Genomic DNA, 19,916 nt, shown 5'->3' with positions numbered 1-19,916 from the left:
GGCCACAACCTGACCCAAAACACCCCGCCCCCAGAGGTTACCTAAACTGCAGACCACGGGCAAGAAAGTGGAGGGCCACAGGCTGCAGCGTAGCCGAGTTTGAATACTGGTTCCATAGCTGGCTAGCTGTACGACCTCGGGCAAGTTATCACAAAGCGGGGAGAATCCCGGCACCTAACTCGGAATGATCACAGGCTGAGATGACACTACTGTGTGAAGTGCGCAGAGCGGTGTTGGGCATATGGTGGGCATATGGTCATCGGAACTATGTTCGTTATTTTTATAAGTATCTTCAAGTGGGGAGAATCTGCTCCACTAGGCTTCCAGGTATCTACCGTCTGAGAAGGGAAGCCAGGAAGTGCAAACCAACATAATTACTATGAAAAACGTAGTTTCTAAGACCTGTATAATTCTTCTGGTGTTATATTACAACTAGCTCGCAGTTATCTTTTGAAGGAAACTAAAATCTTGACAATGAAAAGGACCTGAATCTATTTTTAGCATAGCAAAAGAGAGAAACCAGAGAGAATGAATTCTAATACTCAAGTTTTAGGGGGGAAGAAAAGACTTTATTCTTGGCAGGGGTTTTAGAGCTTTACCTGAATTATCTCATTTAACCCTCACAATTCTCAAATCGTTTCAATATCACATTTTACAGATAAGAACTGAAGCTTGGCAAGATTAAGAAGTTGCTCAACTTCACATAGCCAGAACATGACTCTTGGGAGTAGAGGCTAGCAAAGTGGGGTGCAAGAGGTCATCCAAATTTCTTGAAATATCTTTTTACCTTATCATATGTTAGATTGTCACTTTTTTATCATTTCTTCCCAGCTTTATTAAGGTTATTTGACAAAAATTATATATATTCAAGATGTACAATGTGATGATTAGATATAATTATACATTGTGTAATGATTACCAAAATCAAATTAATTAAAACATCCTTCACTAGACTTATTTATGTACTAGTTCGGTGGGGGGCACTTAAATTTGTCTTAGCAAGCTTCAAGTAAACAATACAGAATTATTAGCTAGTCAATATGTTGTACATTCATTCCCCAGAACTTGTCTTAAAGCTGAAAATTTGTATCATTTGAGAGAGAAGTTTTAGTGTTACTGAAAACACAGACTTCTGACAGAATTTGCAGGATGCTATACACAACTACACAGAAGTGCAGACAATAGTTTCTTGGACCAGGAGTCAAAAAGGACAGTTTTAATACATTAGTCAAGCAGACAGGGCTATACTTCATAAATATACATTATCTGGGGGTAAGTGTTTAAAAATTCTTTACTTATATAATATAAAACAGGCTTGGGGATCAGTCTTGAAGCATGAATTTTTACCCAGTGGGCCATGTTGAGGGGGTTGCACTACAGGCCCAGAAAGGAAAGCTGGCTGGGGCTCTGAGGGCTGGTGAGAGGACACTGGGCTGATAGGGCTTCACTAGGTGGAGGGCCCCAGGGGTACCCCCTACACAACCCTGCCTTGGCTTCTAGTCCAATTTGGTGTATCTCACACTGCACTGCACTGCACAGCCCTGCCCCACCCTGGTGTCAGCAGGCATTCAGAAAGCCTCACACCTCTCCAGTGAACACTGCCAGGATAGCCCTCTCAACTTCCACCCAGCCACCTTCTGCCCATTTGTTTTCTTCAATTTCACCACTAGCCATCCTACCCCGTCCCTTAGCCTGACAAGACCCAAGTGTCTCCATCCTACGCTGCAGGGCAGTTAAGCAGGATCAGATGCCAGTGCCAGTGGCCTGCTCTGAGCTTTGGCCTCTCTCTGCAGTTGTCTCTAATAGAACAAATACAGTCACTGTGGAGCTGAGCTCAAAATATTCAGAGCTCAGGTTTCAGAGTCTAGCCTGGGTTTGACACCTGCCTCTTAGAAACTCTGCTTCTGGCCAGGCACGGTGGCTCACGCCTGTAATCCTTGCACTTTGGGAGGCCGAGGTGGGTAGATCACGAGGTCAGGAGTTCAAGACCAGCCTGGCCAACACAGTGAAACCCCATCTCTACTAAAAATATAGAAAGTAGCCAGGCATGGTGGCACGCACCTGTAGTCCCAGCTACTCAGGAGGCTGAGGCAGGAGAATCACTTGAACCTGGGAGGCAGAGGTTGTAGGGAGCCGAGATCATGCCACTGCACTCCAGTCTGGGCAACAGAGTGAGACTCCGTCTCAAAAAAAAAAAGCTCTGCTTCCTTCTGGAAGTTACCTAGCCTCTGTGAGGCTGTTCTGTCACCTGTAAAATGGGGATAATTTTATTTATCTTAATTATCCCCATTTTACAGACTAGGAAAACAAGCATTGGAAGTGCCAATACTAAACTGAGGTGAACACACAAAATAAGCAGTTTTTTTCTCTTCACAGTTGGAAACACTGCCATTTGCCTTAAAAAGAAGTGCGTAAAAAAAAAGTGTTTTTTCGTTTTTTTTTTTTTTTTTTTTTTGAGATGGAGTCTCGCTCTGTCTCCCAGGCTGGAGTGCAATGGCGGGATCTCAGCTCACTGCATGCTCCGCCTCCCGAGTTCACACCATTCTCCTGTCTCAGCCTCCCAAGTAGCTGGGACTACAAGCACCCGCCACCATATCCAGCTAATTTTTTGTATTTTTTAGTAGAGACAGGGTTTCACCATGTTAGCCAGGATGGTCTCAATCTCCTGAGCTCGTGATCCGCCCGCATCGGCCTCCCAAAGTGCTGGGATTACAGGCGTGAGCCACTGTGCCCAGCCAAAAAAAATTTTTAATAGGAATAAAGCCAAGTAGTCTTAACCACCACTGCCCTAAATGTAAGCAGAGGCACCATTTTCTGCAGTGTGCATCAGGCACATACCCCAGGTATACAAAGAAGGAAATAGACTGATGTTAGAATGAAAGTATTGCCATCATTAAAGCTTTCAGTTGGCCAAGTCAACTGCCCTTCATACTTGCTCCCAACACTCACCTCGCTCCTCCACTTACTCATCACGACGCAGACGTACATTCAGTACCTACCTATATGTTCGTCCACAGGTCTAATGACTGAACATGGCTGCATTTCACATACTTGACCCATGAAAGCAGGAGGCGTGCCCTCACGCACGAACCACTTTCCTTTTTTAATACAATCACAAAACTTTTCCACCTAGATTTTACTCGTGGCTGTGAAACTGAATCCACATGTTCTTGGCACTTTGACTCACCTACCCTGGCTTTAAAGCAAGACCCTTTCCCTATCTTATTACCTATAGATGTTACCCCTAGTGTCCTAATAGGGTTTGATCTAGGATGGAGGATTTTAACAGATTTTATTAACCATGTGTCATATGCTAGGGCCTGTGGAGCAAGACTCAGTTAACTATATGTAAGCTCCCATCCTGACACACTTTATGAAATGAGAAAGGAGCTGAGAGATACTTCAAGAGAAGGGTATGAAACTGAATAATGCCTTGTCATCAAAGGGCAGGAAGTACCTTAGCTGGGTTATCCCGGTCTGGCATCTGGTCCTCAGTCTTTGCAAGTTCAGAAACTCAGGTCATCATTTCCTAGGTGGATTCTGGGAGATTGCCTCACATCAATCAAACTCACAAGAGATTCAGTAGTAAGCCAGAGTGCCATTTTTTTTCCTTCACAATGGAAAATGAACCTGATACTGCAGTTTATCTTAACAGAGCACACCTACACTATGGGGAAGTCTAGAGACTAAATGATAGATCAGAGGGTTGTCTGGTAAACTTAAGATTCCCAAGCCAGCTGGAAACATATCTAGAGATAATCTCTTAGGGTAGAATAGTTGCCTGGGAGAAGTTTGCTCAAAGTACTGAAGCTTTATAGTTTGAATGAGTCATTTGCTAACCTGAGTCTCCAAACACCTTACTCTCGCCCTCACTTACAGAAAATTAGAGATACAGGTATGGAAGTTAGTCCCACATGATAGTAAGATGCCAAAGAGTCTGATACGGGGAGATGTCTGAAAGCAGAACTTTCAGAAACAAATTTAATAAAAAGGGAGGAGGCAAAGTGTGCAAATAAGAAAGATTCAAAGTGAAGGGAAAGCCAAAGGTACAGCATCTGGAGAGCCAAGAGAAGGGTTAAGAAGAGATGGTCCACTATCAAAAGTGACAGAAAGAGATAACCTTTTCCAACTGGAAAATCACTTGTGACCTATGAGAATAGTTTAACAGAGCAATGAGAGTAGATGTCTGATTGCTAAGTCATTTCTAACTCATTCTTCAGAGATAAGTTTGCAACAGGCTGGGCACGGTGGCTCATGCCTGTAATCCTAGCACTTTGGGAGGCTGAGGCGGGCGGATTGCCTGAGCTCAGGAGTTCGAGAGCAGCCTGGGCAACACAGTGAAACCCTGTCTCTACTAAAATACAAAAAAAATTAGCTGGGCATAGTGGTGTGCGCATGTAGTCCTAGCTACTCGGGAGGCTGAGGCAGGAGAATTGCTTGAACCTGGGAGGCAGAGGTTGCAGTGAGCCAAGATCATACCACTGCACTCCAGCCTGGGCAACAGAGCAAGACTGTCTCTACTAAAAAAAAAAACAAAAACCAGAAGTTTGCAACACAAAGCAGTAAGGTTTGTGATAACATCTTAATCAATGAACTGGTCTTTATTGAACAAATACCCTGCAGTCTGCACCGCAGGAGTCACCTTTTGTTTATGAGAGGTAGGAGACTACAGTGCAAAGAGCACTGGCTGGGAAGTCCAGGGCCCGAGCAGCAGAGTGCTCACTGGTCCTTAACTTTCGGAACAACTGCAGATAGCCTCCTGTCTCTGAATGAATGTGTTTCAACATTTGTAACTGAGAGTGGGGCTAACTGCTCAGATGCTCCCACTGGCTCTAACCTCACAGCTCTAGCATTTGCAGTTCCCTCTGCCAGGAAATCTCTTTCCCCAGCTACCCACACAGCTCACTCCCTGACCTCCTCAGCTTTGCCCAAATGTCAAATTATCACCTTCTTGTTCAGAAGATCTTCCCTACTCCCGCTTTCCTTGCACAACCCAGCCCCTTCCCTGCTTTACATTCCTCCATGACACTAGTCACCATCTGATGTACTGTTTTCCTCATCTGTTTACTGTCGTTTTTCCCACTAGATTTTAAGTTCCATGAAAGAGATTTATTTTGTCCTCTGTTCTGTTGTGTGCTTGGCATAACGTATATAAGCAAGCATCTGTTGAAGGAATGAATTAAATGCCAGCTGCAATCCCCAAATTACAGTGGATACACAGGAAAATTTTCTTTGGGAGGCTGAATTCTAACAGCATATCAACAAGGATAGGGTCAATACAGAGGCCAGTGCTGTTTGAAAGTCATCATTTCAATGGTAACTCCTTCACTTGTGCTGGACTCGGTCTCCCCTCAGGAGACTCCTTTCCTGTTGAAAGTCAGTATTTTATATACTCGAAACCAACAACCAAACTCCAGGTGTAACTTTATTCCACCTTCTCCAACTTCAGAGTTCTAACCTTAGAGGACAGAGCATTAAGTGGAGGGAGGGTAAGGACTTGCTATGAAAAAAGTGATAATGACATACCCCTGGTTCATTTCTGGGTTTCCTCCGAGGCCAATTCAAAACTTCCAAAATAAGGTCAAGTAACACAAGAGGCTCACACTTACATCACAAGCTGTTTAGAAAGTGTGCATAGATCTCTGACTCAGACCAGATGTCCTCCCCACCATGGGCAAGGGCTGGTGGAGAGGACACTCCCAGCCTTCTTCTGATACTAATAAATAACCTACAGAAAGAGCAGCACTGGACGCTGGCCCTTGAGCCCCCCACTGCTACCGTTGTGAAGCCAGGCCTGCCTCATAGCCCTCTGTCTTCATGTCATTGAGCCCTAGCTCCTCATTTTGGTCAAAGGTGCGCTTGTAACGCTCCACCTTCATCTCAGGATCATCTTCAGGTGCATACACATTCTGCAAGGTCAAGGACAGACAATCAGTGCCGCCGTGCCACTCCCCCTCCCTGCAGGCAGCTTCCAATTCCCACTTTCCCAAGAACATCATGAGTTTTGGGTTTTTCTTCTCATTTTTATTGGCCTCCAATTTCCCACGGCTAGACTGAACTAGTGGGTAGCAACAGAGCCCACATGCGCCAGGGGTGGAAGACCCCAGCCCTAGAATCAGGGAACGATCCACCTATTTTGTAATATCTGCACCTTCTTATAAAAAGTATAGCAATGGTCTTAATCTTGGAAAGAACTTAGAAGTTTTGCCTGACCCATGGTAAGCATTCAGTCAATGTTAAAGGCACATCAATCACCGGACTATCTCCTCAGTCAACTTAAAGCCTATCAGTTTCCTATCATGGCCTCTGGACGAGGCACCATTTCTCCTCACTCCATAATCAGATGTGCAAAATGAGAACTCCAGAACTGGGACAAGAGCTAGAATACAGAAAAAAAGGAGCCTCAGAGTATCCTTTTCTTCCCTTTTTTTTTTTTTTGAGACGGAGTCTCGCTCTGTCGCCCAGGCTGGAGTGCAGTGGCCGGATCTCAGCTCACTGCAAGCTCTGCCTCCTGGGTTTACGCCATTCTCCTGCCTCAGCTTCCCGAGTAGCTGGGACTACAGGCGCCCACCACCTCGCCCGGCTAGTTTTTTGTAATTTTTTTTTTAGTAGAGAGGAGGTTTCACTGTGTTAGCCAGGATGGTCTCGATCTCCTGACCTCGTGATCCACCTGTCTCGGCCTCCCAAAGTGCTGGGATTACAGGCTTGAGCCACCGCACCTGGCCCTTTTTTTCCTTCTTTACATACACTTAAAAAAAAAAAAATCCTCTCCCCCACCCCCCTCTATTCTCCCTTATGTATCTTCTAACTTCGCCTCCTTGGTAAAAAGCAGTCCTTTTAGAATCAAGTCTTTCAGTTTCTAGGGAAATGATACATATTCAAGGAAGATCAGAAAATGTATCTCTATGAAACATCAGGGAAGGTCTACTATACCTGCAAGTAACTGTTTCCTGCTGGATCATCCATAATAAAGTGGGCCTTCATGTTACCTTCGATGATCTAAAGGAGAGAACACAGCAAGTAAATTTTACATAACCTCTGGTAAAAAGGGGCTATGTCTGCCAGACAAGAGCCAACCCAATTTATATTACAGAATCCCCAAAAGTTTTAAGAATTGGTGAAATTAGGTAGATCTGAAAGTAGAGGGGAAAGGATCTAAAACAAGGACTGTTAGAAAAGCCAACATCAGCAAGCTGTGGACTGGGGGGTGCTGGCCCAGTTGAAGGCAGAGGGAAAGGAATCAAGAACAATGAGGTTAAATGAATGTAAGCTTATGGGAAACAGAATACATACACACCCCAGCCCCCTTTCCACAGCTCTCAGAACACTGCCAGCCAAGCCTTTACCCTCAGGCCAGGAAATGCAACAACCACGGAGTGGAATCTGACTAGCCCAAGAGGAAAGACCTAACAATTCTGACATTGGAGGCCACCTCAACAAAACAACTAAGCTAAATTCCCCTGTAATAAGCCCCATATCAACAAGGCTCACCCCCTACTCAGGTCTTTAGTCAGCTACTTGTAAGAAGACAATGATTATCAGACATCTGAGCAAAGCCCTTAACATTGAAAGATGGGAAATCAAATGGGAAAAAAGAGGATGCAAGGAGAATAAAATGTCAAAAAAGATCCAACATCAGTATCAAGAAGCGCTATATAAATTACATGCTCAAAAAATTTAAAAAATAATAATAATCTTCAAGAAGAAAAAAATATTACATCCTTAAGACAGGATGCTATTTTTTAAAAAGCTCCTTGGAAAATAAAAGTTTTAGTGGAAATGAAAACGTCAATTGAAAGGTTGAAAAATAAAGTTGAGGGAATCTCCCAAAGTGAACAAAAAGACCAAGAAACCAAAAATAGAACAAAAAAAAAAAAGGTAAATTATAGAAGACCAGACAAGTAAGTCTAATATCTAAAATCCAGGAGTTCTCAGAAAGGACAGAAAAAAAAATCAGAAAAAAGATAATCTTCAATAGAATCATTCATGAAAGCTTCTTAAAACTGAACCACATGAGTTTTCCAGACTGAAAAGATCCACAGATCCACCAAGTGCTTAGCCCAGTGGGTAAAAATTGACCCACTCCAAGGCACATCCTGAAATTTTTTCACATCAAAGAAGACAAAGAGATCACAAGACTAGGTCACATATAAAAGACCAGGAATCAAAATGGCTTCAGACTTCTCAACAGCCAAACTGGAAGACTGTAATGCAATGTCTTTGCCAAACTGGAAGACCGTAGTGCAGGGTCTTTGAAAATTATTTCTATCCTAGAATCGTATTCCCAGCCAATAATCACTTTAGTGTGATAACAGAATAAAGAAATGTTCAGACGTGGAAGGTCCCAGAAATTTTATTTCCCATGTGCTTTGTCCCAGGAAGCTACTGGAGGAGATGCTCTAACAAAATAAGGGAGAAAAACAAGAAAGAAGACATGGAATACAGAAAACCAGAATAGGGCCGGGCGCGGTGGCTCACGCCTGTAATCCCAGCACTTTGGGAGGCCAAGGCAGGCGGATCACAAGGTCAGGAGTTCGAGACCAGTCTGGCCAACATAGTGAAACCCTGTCTCTACTAAAAATACAAAAAATTAGCCACACGTGGTAGTGTGCGCCTGTAATCCCAGCTACTCGGGAGGCTGAGGCAGGAGAATTGTGTGAACCCGGGAGGCAGAGGTTGCAGTGAGCCAAGATTGTGCCACTGCACTCCAGCCTGGGCAATAGAACAAGACTGTTTCCAAAAACAAAAAAAGAAAAAGAAAACCAGAAGAATGCCAACACGATGGTTAGATGTTCAAAAAGTGGCAAGACATGAGCATGCAGCCTCTTGTTCACTGGACCCTAAGTACTGACTGGCCAGTGACGTCTTACCTGGTCCATCTTCTGGCTAAACTCCTGCAGTCTCTCTTTCTGGCAAGGATTGGAACTGTCACCCAGTGTGAAAGGATTTTTGGTCACCTGCAATAAATGATATCCAAATTGTGTGAATACTGGCTTTATATTTGTTAGGCCTGACCATAAACTACGCAGGGGGTGGCAGTGGGTGCCCAGTCAGGGAAACTTGGTTTCCATTTAGACCACACCACCTTTCTAACCAAGGCAGTCGCTACTAGGAGTCTATGGGATAATGTGCCAAGATAACAAAACTGGCAATGTAAAACAAAAATCGAAACATGTTCTTAGAATATGATCTCTAATACTAATTTGGAGAAGAAATGCAAAGAAAAAGTACAATTTACAAATACAAAATGCCCAACAGAGAATCAAGTGAAATAATTCATCAAGAAGATAAATATTTGGGCTAAGTCAACACATGTATGTTTTTTATGTTGGGAAGTTTTAGGTGCTTAGAAGGACCCTCATCACCTAACTTTCCAGTAAAATAAATGACTTCTCCAAGACCACAAAATAACTATGAAGTCCCAAAGTTAGGCCTGGAATTTCCATTCAACATTTCCCATAAACTTATCTTCACAATCCAAAATAATATTTGTCTCTTCACAATCCAAAATAATATTTAAGTCTCTTAAACCAGCTTTAAGGCAAAGAAACCCACAGTTACCACCACCGAAAACTAGGATGTTTGAAGTCTTCCAGTCCTTTTTCACACAGCCAAATTGCTCAAAGGTGGTTTACACACTACTCAGGTGACTCACCAGTTCTCGGATGTCTTTCAGCAGCCCTTCCAGGGTGGTGAACTTGCCCCCAAGGACGGCCATTCCCAGTTCAAATTCTAGCTCTGGGATTTCCACACTGCAAGTCTCAGACTGTGAGATGAGAGGTCAGTTTTAAGCTTTAAGTCAGAAGCAAAGAAAGCCAACCAGAGGCCTCCTGCTCAATTAATACCAGTAGTGATAGACTGGGGACAAGGGCAGCTGTCCCACTTTTCTCTGACTCCCTTGTTAAAGCTTGAGACTCACTCCTGTCCATCTGAACCACAGGAATGGATCCAACTTAATAAAGGGAAACTCAGTCATAGTTTCAAGCTGTCGGGTATCCTGTCATTAGGGGACAGAGAAGAAGACCTAGAGAAACATTGGAGGCCAAAAAGCTACCCAGTCATCAGAAAGAGCTAACAGGTCACCTTCTACATCTGCAATTCCAACCTTGGATTAATCCCCTCTGCTCAGGGGTCCTCAAAGCCAGGGAAGTAGGAGATGCCTCATGGCCCTGAACATTATTCCTAAAAGACAGCTTCACCTAGATTGAGACAGCTTATCTAACTTAGGGGGAGGACACTGACTTTCCCAAGCTGACTGTTACCTTGAGGAGGTCTCTGGTCATATCTGAGGGATCTGTGATGTGGAGGGTGATCCTGGTGCCCAAGGGTTCTACTGCTCCTCCAGATTTCACCTGCATAGATAACAGTCAGGAGCAACAGAGAGAAGACCTGAGCCTATCTTGGTACCCAGGAGACGTGGAGTGTAGGCTTAGACCTCCAATCAGTTAGGCCCACTAATAGCTACCAAAGAAAGAGCCTTCTAAACAGCAGTCACCCAAACCAAAAACACCAAGAGCTGGCCAGGAGCAGTGCCCAACCCTGGTAACATGCCAAAACCTCTCCCAAACTGCCAACAAACTCTGAATTTACCTTTAAAAAACCTGACTCTTGGGGTTGAAAGAGACTTTTAAGCATTTATTGCAGTCCTTTCATCCACTGCATCCCATGTGTGTCTCCTTTATAATATTCTGGTTAAAGAACTGAACTAGCTTATACTCAGATACACTCAGGAGAAGGGAATTTATAATTCTCCAAGGCAGCTCATTCTATTTTCAGACAGCTCTATTGGGTTCTTCATTGTGAAGTCTTAAGTCTGCCTCACTGAACTTCCACACCTCTAAGGAGTGGGTCAAAAGACTTTTCTCTTATATCATCAACCTTTAATATGTCTTAAACAAGTTATAGAATCTCTAACTTTTCTTTTCTAGGCTACTTCCCATTCCTTCAAGGGCTCTTTACCCTACACTAGACCTAAGAAAAAGACCCAAGCTGCTTTACACCCCCTGCCCCCAAGTCCTGAAGTATTTAGGAAGAATGATAGTTAAAAGGGGGTTAACCTTAAGCTAGTCTTCTTCCCAAATAATGGTGCCCACCCACCTCATTGGTCCGATGCCCACAGTTCTCGCAGTTGGTAGCCATGATGATAACCTCCTTAAAGTGAGGGATTTCTGGAAAACGGAGTTAAGGAAATCTACATCCAGGTGAACAGGACCACCATCTGGGGAAAAACAAAGCCAAACCCCACACAAACATATGCTGGTCCCAGAACTGCAGGAAATATTCACAAGAGGCAGCCCACAGAGTTCGCCAGAAGAGGGCAAGTTCCCAACCCATGGCGATCCCTGTTCACACATTTGAAGGCATGGCTCAGACCACATACACACAGTCTAGTGACCATGGCCTAATTTTCTCTTTGAACATAAAACCCAAGGTACACAGTCTAATCAAAGATAATATCCTCCTTATTACTGGGTATAACGCATGTGCTTTCCTTGAAAGGGATGCTCCCAGCCTAATTATAGTCTTCATGCCTGAGTCAGAGGAAGAGCAACCCAACTGCTTGGCAAAAGATACGTACTAGCTTCATGTTGGTCTGAGCAGGGGCATTGCATTCTGGGCAGTTTGTGTTGAACTGGAGCACCTGGAACACAACATGGGGACAAAGGGTGAGCCCTCCCCGATGGGATGTTCAGGCTGAAGACACTCAGTTGGTATGCTGGTGGTCATCTATGTTGGTGACAAGGAAGATAGATGCTGAACAGCATCAGTCTCAGCCCACAGCTCTGCTCCTTCCTCACCAGTAGCCAATGTGACTCACTTCATTTCTGAGATCTTCCTCTTCTGGCTTCTCTGCTGGTGCTTCTTCCTAAAATAGCAAAGATGCACATCGCAAGTTGGCAGGTATAACTCAGTGTCCCCAACACCCTGCCCTGGAGTGGAAGAAAATGCTCTGGCTCACTTATGTCAGGTGCCACCTCATCAGTTAGAGAAACCACAAAGTAAAGCCCCAACCAAGGGAAGAACAGGGCTTAAGATAGGATCACAGCCACTGCCATCCTTTCTGTGAAGTTTACCCAAGTCCTGGACATGAGCAAGATGAGAAGCACAAACAAGCTGAGATAGGGCACACAGAGCAGCAGCAGCAAAATAAGTTCCACTGACTCCAAGCAATCCAGAGTGTGCGATAATTCCAGAGCATTCTTCTGGATCCTTTAGTCCACTTACTTGGAGCCCCAGCATCTCTTTCTGATGTTGGGTCCGGTTGTAGTGTGTGATCACCAGGGAATCATCTTTCTGAGGAGCATGTGGGTTTTCCACAAAGCTGTTCCCTGAGGGATCATCAATGATCTAACAAATGGGTGAAGAGAGAATCATTGCAAAAGGAAATCATAAACAATCCTACATCACCTACTATCAGACCACTCAGGCACCACAGTGGAAAATCCCAGCAGTCTTACTAGTCCTTCCTCCTCTAATCGAGGGCAACTCCAGTCTCTCAATACTCACCAGAGTGAAAGGGGAGGCTACTTGCTTTAGCTCCTTCAGTTTGACAATGAACTCATCAATTCTTTCAGCTGTAGCATCTTTGTTTGCCTGCCGTGAACAGAGAGTAAAGCATCAGCCCTGTACTTATGCCCTGCCCCTCGTCATGCCCATGTTACTTCCATTAGGAAGTCACCACCTGTCTCAGTGTGAGTGGAAACTTCAGGCTTCATAATGAGATGTAGCAAACAAGCCTGAAGTTGACGGGTGGTGACAGGCAAGCCTCATTTTTCTCACTCATTCAACCATTTAGCCCAGCCACTCATGCCATGTTAGAGATATAACAGTAAACATATCAGTCCTCTCATGGGACTCCCCAGTCAATTAAGGAGACAAATAACTAAAGATGCAGTTATAGTATGCAGTTATAGTATGCAAGTATATTACTTGTCATAATAAATGTAAGAATGCAACAGAATACTCAGGAAACACAGATAACCCAAGGGGATTAGGAAAAGCTCTTCAGAGGTAACGTTATATCGTCTGTCTGATGAGGCCTGAATATATACTGAGAGGGGGAAGTGGAAAAGACAATAATTACAACATATGCAACATCCTAGCAGCTCCAGCACCACCATATGCTTACCCAGCAAGTTTCCAAAATTTAGTCAGAGACTATTCAGACACATGGGACACTCTGTAGTCAGACACATATAAGCAATTATTCCTTGAGCCGCTACAATCAGAAAACCCCAGCTTACCCTTCGTGCAGGCTGGTCCTGCTCCAGGCCAGAGATAGCACGGGTGATCAGTCCTTCAACAGTGGTCAGAGCTTGTGAACAACAACAAAAGACAAGTGTGACTTAGCCTTAGCTCTGCTATCAAGTGCCTGTATGATCCTGGGCAATTCACTTGAACTCTCTGGGTCTTAATTTCCTCATCCATAAAATGAGAAGGCCAGGTGCAAGGTTCCATTCATGTCTGATAACAGTGATGCTAAAATTCTATAATAAACACACTATGGTATTACCATTACTTTCTACCATCTCGAGCTGTTTGACCTAAGCTTTCTACTCATGATAAACCAATGAAAATCACAATGATTACATGGTAGAACCCATACACAAACCATTAGACCTGGCACCAGGGGGTTTGCAAGAAAGAGGGTAAGATTCTGGCTACATGTGAATAGCCCAAATACTCTGATTTTAAACTTACCTCCTTTCTGGCTAAAGGCAGGAATTTCAAAATCTAGCTCAGGAATCCTTGTGGTAGCAGAGTCAGTCTTCACCACTTCTCTATTCATGTCCTGGGCAGAAAGGAATACGTTCAGTACAAAGAGGCTGCAGAACAGCTTCTCCTCAAGTAATAACCAGACTGTCCCCTTTCCATCAGACCCCAGCCCAGCTGTCTCTCCCTCTCACCACTCCACAGGGTCCAGACTGCTCCTTTCAAATAGTACAGGTGGTGTGAGCCAGGCTGTCCAAATGGTGAGAATACTATTCATAACAACTACTGCTCATTTCATACGCTCAGACATTTACGAAGCATTTTCACAAATCTTATCTCACCTGAGCTGATGACAACACCAGTACCATTTTACAAAAGAAACTAAGGCTAGGAGACATAGGGGGATTTATTTAAGATCAGACCGCCTGGACCCGAGCTCTGACCCCAGTCCCCAATCTCCCTCTAGAATACTGAGGTACCTGCTCCAAGGTCCTCTCACCTCCGGAGCCCTGACGGTCAAAGTGTATCGTACTCCCTGGTCCTGGACCCTGCCTGCCGACTGGATCTCCGTGTTGTTCCAGCCACAGTGCTCGCAGGAAAAGGAGCTCACGATTATTTCTCTGAAGAAGGGAATCTTGGTGAGCAGGAGGCGCGTCATGCCCTGGTGAAGCAGAAAGCAGTGAAGGAAAAAAAATCAATGAAACTCCCGTTCCCCGCCCTACTATCTCCGGGTGCGTCTCGGGGTCCCCGGCAAGGCCCACCTGGCTGGGTCCAACCCCCGGCTCGTCCCGGCCCAAGCCCTACCCCCCCGCCTCACATTGCAGTAACAGTTCATGCATAGCGATTCGATCTCGGTGGGCTGCTGCTCCTCGTCCTCGGCGCTGATGGGCCGGAACAAGTGATCAGGGGCGGGTGGCGGGGCCAGGGCGGGCGAGGGGGCGACAGCAGCCCCCGGGGGCCCGGGTTCCACAGCCCCGCTTGCCGCCATGGCCACCACGAGCAATTTGGACCTCTGCTTCCGACTTCCGCCGCTCTAGCGGCCCCACCCCTACCGTCACTTCCGCCAGCTGCCACCACCACCGCCTCCCTTCTTAAAGAGTCCGCAGACTCCGGGCCTTCGGGGAACAATGTCGTCAAAGGCTCCAGGTTCCCAGGTTTATATGGCTCGAACCTTCCATCGCCAGCCAGATCCACCTCAACTCAGCCGTCACTTCCCCCAAGACGTCCTCTTAGAACCAGGGCAGTTTTTTGCTCCTTCACAATAGCTCCACCGCACCGGGTTCTGTTGGTCCCTACGTCGGTAGAGCCTTGAGGACAAGGGGCCGGACTTGTCCCTGGGGAATCCCTGAGACGGTGCGCCCGGAGCCGGGATGCTTGGTTCCAGTGTTGGGCCACATGCTGCTTGCGTGCTAGGTCCCCCCTCTGGGTGGCTCAGCTTTTTCCCCTCTCTCAATCCCTGAAGCCGGCTGTCCTTTTCTGTCCTTCCCACTCCCTATTCTGTCCTCATCACTACCTTCCCCAATCCCAGCCTCAAGTACACAGCCCTCATTTTCACTCCCACCTCCTCCCATCCCCACCATAGCCCACCCCCTTGACCCATGCTTTTCCAGTTTCCTAACAACAACAAAAACACCTTTTATTATTTCTGCCTTTCTAGCACTTCTCTCCAGGTGCTGGGTCCACAACCCAGTTCTGTTGCCAACATTGTCAACATCCAGGGTGTCAGGGAAGACCAGCCTGCAGGCATGATGAGCCTACATATGTGTGGGGTCTGTGCTACGGGATTGGGGAACAGGCAGGTGCTGAGAACCCTGGGACAGTAGGCTGAACTGGGAGGAAAGGGGCCCGGACAGGGCAGTCCAAAGACAAGAGACTGTGTTTACCCTTTCCACTTCCTCCACCACACCGCAGTTTCAGTTCCCAGGGGATCTATAGGGAGCATTGATGCTGCTGAGTGAAAGAGTTTGAGAGTCCCAAGAAGAGAGTCCAGCATAAAAAGAGGCCATTTAAACTCTAGAACAGCAGGAACAAAGGAAGCAGGCAGCCCACCTCGGGAATTTCAGGTCCCCCAGGGCCACAGGTCTTCCAGACACAGCCTGCATTCCATGCACACTGTCCTGTGGGGAGCAGGCTAGTGAATAGTGCAGGTGCGGAGGAAGGGTCCGTAACTCAGGCCCTCCCACCAGGTGTGACAGACAGCGTTGTCTAGCCAGGATCCCTGAAGCAGAGCCCAGTCAGAACCCCTTTGACAGACCTGGACTGGGAGGGGGTCGATGAGAAAGAGCAGCAAGGGAATGGAGTGGGTGATGGGTGTGCTTTGGGGAGAGTGGTGAGGCCACTGCTTTCAGACATGGTCCAAATGAGAGTCACACCAGGCAAACTTCTATCATAAACATCTATTTCATTTGAGCCAGAAGTCTAGGCTTCAGCTTGGGAGTCCAGAGGGAGGGGCTGGAGATGGGGAGAGCACACATTATGCTCCCCAGAGGGTTTAAGGAGCTCCCACAGTTTGGAGGGTTCAGCCCCTTATTTAGGTGTAGAGCTATGTCAGGAAACATGGGCTCTGCCCTCTCCTATCATGGCCCCCACTTTTCATACCCACCAGCATCAGAGCCAGCAGGGATATTCACACACCATCACATGTTGTCCCCATGATATTCTCCTCTTTCTCCCTTCTATTCCCCTGATAGCTGCCGTGGCAGCCCTGGGGAGACAAGTGCTCCTCTCTGTGGATCAGCTGTAGCAGTGGCCACCAGGCAGCCAGAAGTGACCAGAGCCAAACTCCAGGACGTAGTGGCACAGGCTTCCAGCATCACAGCAAACAGGCTTGCAGATAATCACCCACACGCATGGTGCCTCTCCCTCCCTACTCCCTCACCCTTGAATGGAGCAACTCATGATCATTCCCAAATGAGCACTGGAAGGCTAGGTTTGCAAAGCCTGGTGAGTGTAATGCATCCAGATGGGGGAGCCGCAGGAGGCTGGATATGCGGGAGACAGCAGCCCCTTTGGTGGCCTCCCTGTCCTGCACAGGACCTTCCGCCCTCCACCCAACAGGCCCCTTTCAAGGACTGAACCATGCTAGAGGTTCAGCGCCAGGGCTCCCCAGACAAGGAGCTGGGAATAGCCCTGGGCAGGTAGACCCTCAGGGCTCCCCCTGGTGGCTGTGGCCTTGGTCATGAAGGCTGTGAGTGATGTCTTCCCACAGGTCATCCAGACGGGCCTGCAGCTTGCTCAGAACCTTGCCACTGTCCGTTTGTTGAAACTCTGGGGTGAAGGCGCTGTGGCCTGGTGGAGGTGGCGCCAGCTGCTGCTGGACTTCCTCAGTCTCCTGGTCGATGGCGCGAGTGAAGGCAGCGATCTGCAGGTAGGTGTCCTGGCGGAAAGCCTGGAGTCGCTGGCGCACCTCTTCGGAGAGCATCTGGGGATCTGGGCCGGCCCCCTCCTCAGTCCCAGTGCCTGCAAAGGCCCTGCTGAGCTCATCGCGCAGCTGGTCCAGGTTCTGCTGGATGCGTGTGTGCAGGGCCTTGGCCTTGAGCGTGAGCTTCCGGGAGAGCACCTGCACGCAGCGACTGAGGCGCGCGGGACTGGCTGGGGCGTGTGAAGCCACCCTGCGGTGCAGCTCCTGCACGTGGCGCCCGATGCCGCTCACCAGGCTCTCGGCGTACGGGTGGAAGAACTCTCTGAAGCGGCCAGTGTGGTTCACCACACGGCTCTGTAGTTCCTGCAGCAAAGCCCGCGCCTCGTCCACGCCCCCCAGGAGCTGGGCCTTGGTGTCTTCTCCCACCACGCGCAACTGCTCCTGCAGCTCCTGCATGCGCAGGGCCACCTGCTCCATCAGATCCATCGTGTAGGGCTTCAGTTGCTGCCGCAAGCCTTCCAAATTCCAGCCCACCAGCTCGTGCGCTTCTGCCATGTAGGGCTGGAGGCGCGCCTTCACCTCCTCCAACTCCTCCTGCAGCTGCTGCCGCATGCCCACCGGGTCCTGTGGGAGCCCAGGAGCCTCGCTCCCACTCAGAGGCCTGAGCTTTTCCAGGAACTTGTTCATATTGTTGAGGTCTTGCTCAAGGCTGTCTTTCAGGCTCCTGGGGAAGGGGACAGATATCCAGGTCATCAGACTGCTAGCCCCCATCATCTCCTTTATCCTCAAGTCATCGGTCACTGATCCTCTGGGGGAACCAAGGACTCAGGGCATTGGCCCCAGAGTCGAGGGCTCTTGTCCTAACCCTGGCCAGTCACAACTCCTCACGCACGAAGCACAAACACATCGCACATGCAAATCCAGACCTACAACACTCTCCAAATAAACATAGATGCGCCACATCATCCTTTGATTCTGGGGACTGCAGCGGGCGTCTTCCGGGTTGATCCCAAGTCCCGCGCCTCAGTGGGCAATGGGGCAACAGCTATGGAGTTGTCAAGGTGGGGGCTGCAGGCAGAGGGCGCTGAAGAGCCCAGGATGGCCGGGATCTGCGGGCAGAGCTAGCACCGCTCCTTTCCCCTGTCCCAGCAGCGGCCACAGAGGTTGAGGCAGCAGAGGCAGGGCATCATGGCATGGTCCAGCTGTCTCCTCCCTTCGCCTACTCCCCTTCCCCTGGACACTCACGCGGGCTCGCGGGCCATCTTCTGCTGATGGATCTGCTCCACCCTGCCTTTGTCCCCGCTTGTCTGACTGAAGTAGTCCCAGAAGCCTTTCCGTGCCTGGGTGGCCGAAAACGCTGCGGAGAGGGACTAGGTAATCAGGGCCTGGGCTCTCCTCCCCAGGGTGGACAGGGCCCTCAGGCCAGCCTCCACCCACACCCCCACATTGAAGTCAGGGTCGGAGACCCACCTGAAAGAAGAGCCAGAGCCCAGGTGAGCATGGCAGCCATGCTTGCCATTATCTGCTCTGAGAAGACAGGTGGAGGGAGGCCTGGTTAGGGGAAGAAGCAGAGGAAGGGACATGGTGCAGGTGACTTGCCCAGGGGACCTCTCCAGGGGCAACTGCCCGAAATCCTGTTAACCCTTCCTTGGGCTGGGGAGTACAGAGCTGTTGGGGCTCAAGAGGACTGACCTAGGTGAGTCAAGGAGGCTGGGGTGTCTTCCTCAGACATGGGGAGAGGGCGTGCCCCTGCCACCTCAGTCACGTAGCAGGGAGCGTGCTGCTCTAACCCCTTTGCAAAGGTCCCAGACCCCAGGAGCAGCTCCCTAGGCCACTTCTACCACCTCTCCCCTGCCCACCTGTCTCCCTCCCTCCCATTTCATGGTGGGAAACGCTGAGCCATAACGAGGGCAAAGATACGACTCTGCCAAAGTGTTCCAAGAGGACGTCTTAGGGGCCACCCCAAGCTCGCCCCTGAGGCCACCTGTGATACCCTCCCTTAGGACTGCGACCCCCATCCCTCTGCTCCAGCTGCTCACCTGCTCACGTCTGGGCACAGAGAGCAGACATTCTGCTTTATACTCCAGGGCCCTGAGCCTCTGGCACCAATTGCTCTGAGTAAATACCACGTGGAAGTTCAAAAGAAGTTGACCTCAGCTGCCTCCCAGCACTCACCTCCTGCCTTTTCCCTGGCACCCAGAGGGTTAATGAGTGCCCTGGTATCAGGGGCTACCCCAGTAGAGAAGTGCTTCCCAGAAGCTTTACTGGGAATGGGTTTGAACTCCTCACCCAGTTTCCCCCAAACCCCATGACCTTTAACCTTCCCACTGACCTGCTGGCTGGCCCACCAATAGAGAAGAACTTGTATGTCTGCCAAGGGCCCCTCTCTTACACAACTACCCAGTGGCACTGTGCCCCAGCTGGCAAGACGGGCAGTGTCCAGCTGCCAGCCAGAACCTGAGCAGCCCCTGACAGCTCCACTACAGGCTCCTCAGGCATCCTGGGGAGAGCTGGCATTCACAGGGTTAAAGACCCAACCACGTTCCTCTTTGTGAAATAATCCTGGAACAGGCAAGGGAAGCCAGGCAGGGTGAAGATGAGATGGCAAGAGACATCTGGGCCAGGGACTCTGAGCCCCAGGAACTGGAGTGAAAGTAGGATTTGCCCCATGGGGAAAGGCTGAACTCCACCAGCAGGGCCTCTGAGGAGAGCAAGCCCAAATGCTCAGATCTTCTCTGATGACACACCCACTCCATCTACTGTACTCATACACACACGTTCACAAGCTCCCGACTCTTGGTCCTAAATGCGTCTTGAATCAATCTCCTCACCTCCATTTCCA

The 19,916-nt window shown here is 48.3% G+C and overlaps 2 protein-coding genes across 4 annotated transcripts; both read right to left on the bottom strand.

The window, feature by feature from the left end:
- Nucleotides 1–5,068: 5,068 nt before the first annotated feature.
- On the bottom strand, nt 5,069–14,727 carry ZPR1 (ZPR1 zinc finger). The gene is made up of 14 exons (XM_011982124.1): nt 14,531–14,727; nt 14,213–14,374; nt 13,702–13,792; nt 13,245–13,315; nt 12,508–12,594; nt 12,226–12,348; nt 11,819–11,866; nt 11,575–11,641; nt 11,098–11,168; nt 10,263–10,352; nt 9,656–9,766; nt 8,871–8,957; nt 6,934–6,999; nt 5,069–5,909 (listed from the first exon to the last, which is right to left on the bottom strand). Exons 1-14 carry the CDS (start codon nt 14,699–14,701, stop codon nt 5,775–5,777), a joined length of 1,380 nt encoding a protein of 459 aa, XP_011837514.1. The 5' UTR covers nt 14,702–14,727; the 3' UTR covers nt 5,069–5,774.
- A 1,370-nt stretch (nt 14,728–16,097) lies between these two features.
- APOA5 (apolipoprotein A-V) lies at nt 16,098–19,154 on the bottom strand. 3 transcript variants are annotated; one of them, XM_011982100.1, is made up of 4 exons: nt 19,114–19,154; nt 18,545–18,625; nt 18,320–18,431; nt 16,098–17,798 (listed from the first exon to the last, which is right to left on the bottom strand). In XM_011982100.1, exons 2-4 carry the CDS (start codon nt 18,591–18,593, stop codon nt 16,859–16,861), a joined length of 1,101 nt encoding a protein of 366 aa, XP_011837490.1. In that variant the 5' UTR covers nt 18,594–18,625; nt 19,114–19,154; the 3' UTR covers nt 16,098–16,858. The 3 variants fall into 3 exon arrangements, with proteins under 3 accessions (XP_011837490.1, XP_011837482.1, XP_011837501.1); XM_011982092.1 differs by having other exon boundaries at nt 18,545–18,601; XM_011982111.1 differs by lacking the exon at nt 18,545–18,625 and having other exon boundaries at nt 16,653–18,431.
- Between the last annotated feature and the right edge of the window lie 762 nt (nt 19,155–19,916).

This window comes from Mandrillus leucophaeus, unplaced genomic scaffold (genome assembly GCF_000951045.1).
Source record: "Mandrillus leucophaeus isolate KB7577 unplaced genomic scaffold, Mleu.le_1.0 Scaffold1052, whole genome shotgun sequence".
In the NCBI taxonomy this organism is placed as follows: domain Eukaryota; kingdom Metazoa; phylum Chordata; class Mammalia; order Primates; family Cercopithecidae; genus Mandrillus; species Mandrillus leucophaeus.
Note: the sequence above shows the minus strand (reverse complement) of the source record. Positions and strands in the feature narration are given on the sequence as shown.

What these genes read in the sequence shown, in the direction of transcription:
- APOA5 (XM_011982100.1), bottom strand. Translation starts at nt 18,593, where the DNA reads ATGGCAAGCATGGCTGCCATGCTCACCTGGGCTCTGGCTCTTCTTTCA. An exon ending in GGCTCTGGCTCTTCTTTCAG is followed by an intron (nt 18,432 to 18,544) that starts GTGGGTCTCCGA and finishes CCCTCTCCGCAG; the next exon opens with CGTTTTCGGCCACCCAGGCA. An exon ending in AAGATGGCCCGCGAGCCCGC is followed by an intron (nt 17,799 to 18,319) that starts GTGAGTGTCCAG and finishes CCCCTTCCCCAG; the next exon opens with GAGCCTGAAAGACAGCCTTG.
- ZPR1 (XM_011982124.1), bottom strand. Translation starts at nt 14,701, where the DNA reads ATGGCGGCAAGCGGGGCTGTGGAACCCGGGCCCCCGGGGGCTGCTGTC. An exon ending in AGGAAGATCTCAGAAATGAA is followed by an intron (nt 11,642 to 11,818) that starts GTGAGTCACATT and finishes GTTGTGTTCCAG; the next exon opens with GTGCTCCAGTTCAACACAAA. An exon ending in GACCAACATGAAGCTAGTAC is followed by an intron (nt 11,169 to 11,574) that starts GTATCTTTTGCC and finishes TCCGTTTTCCAG; the next exon opens with AAATCCCTCACTTTAAGGAG.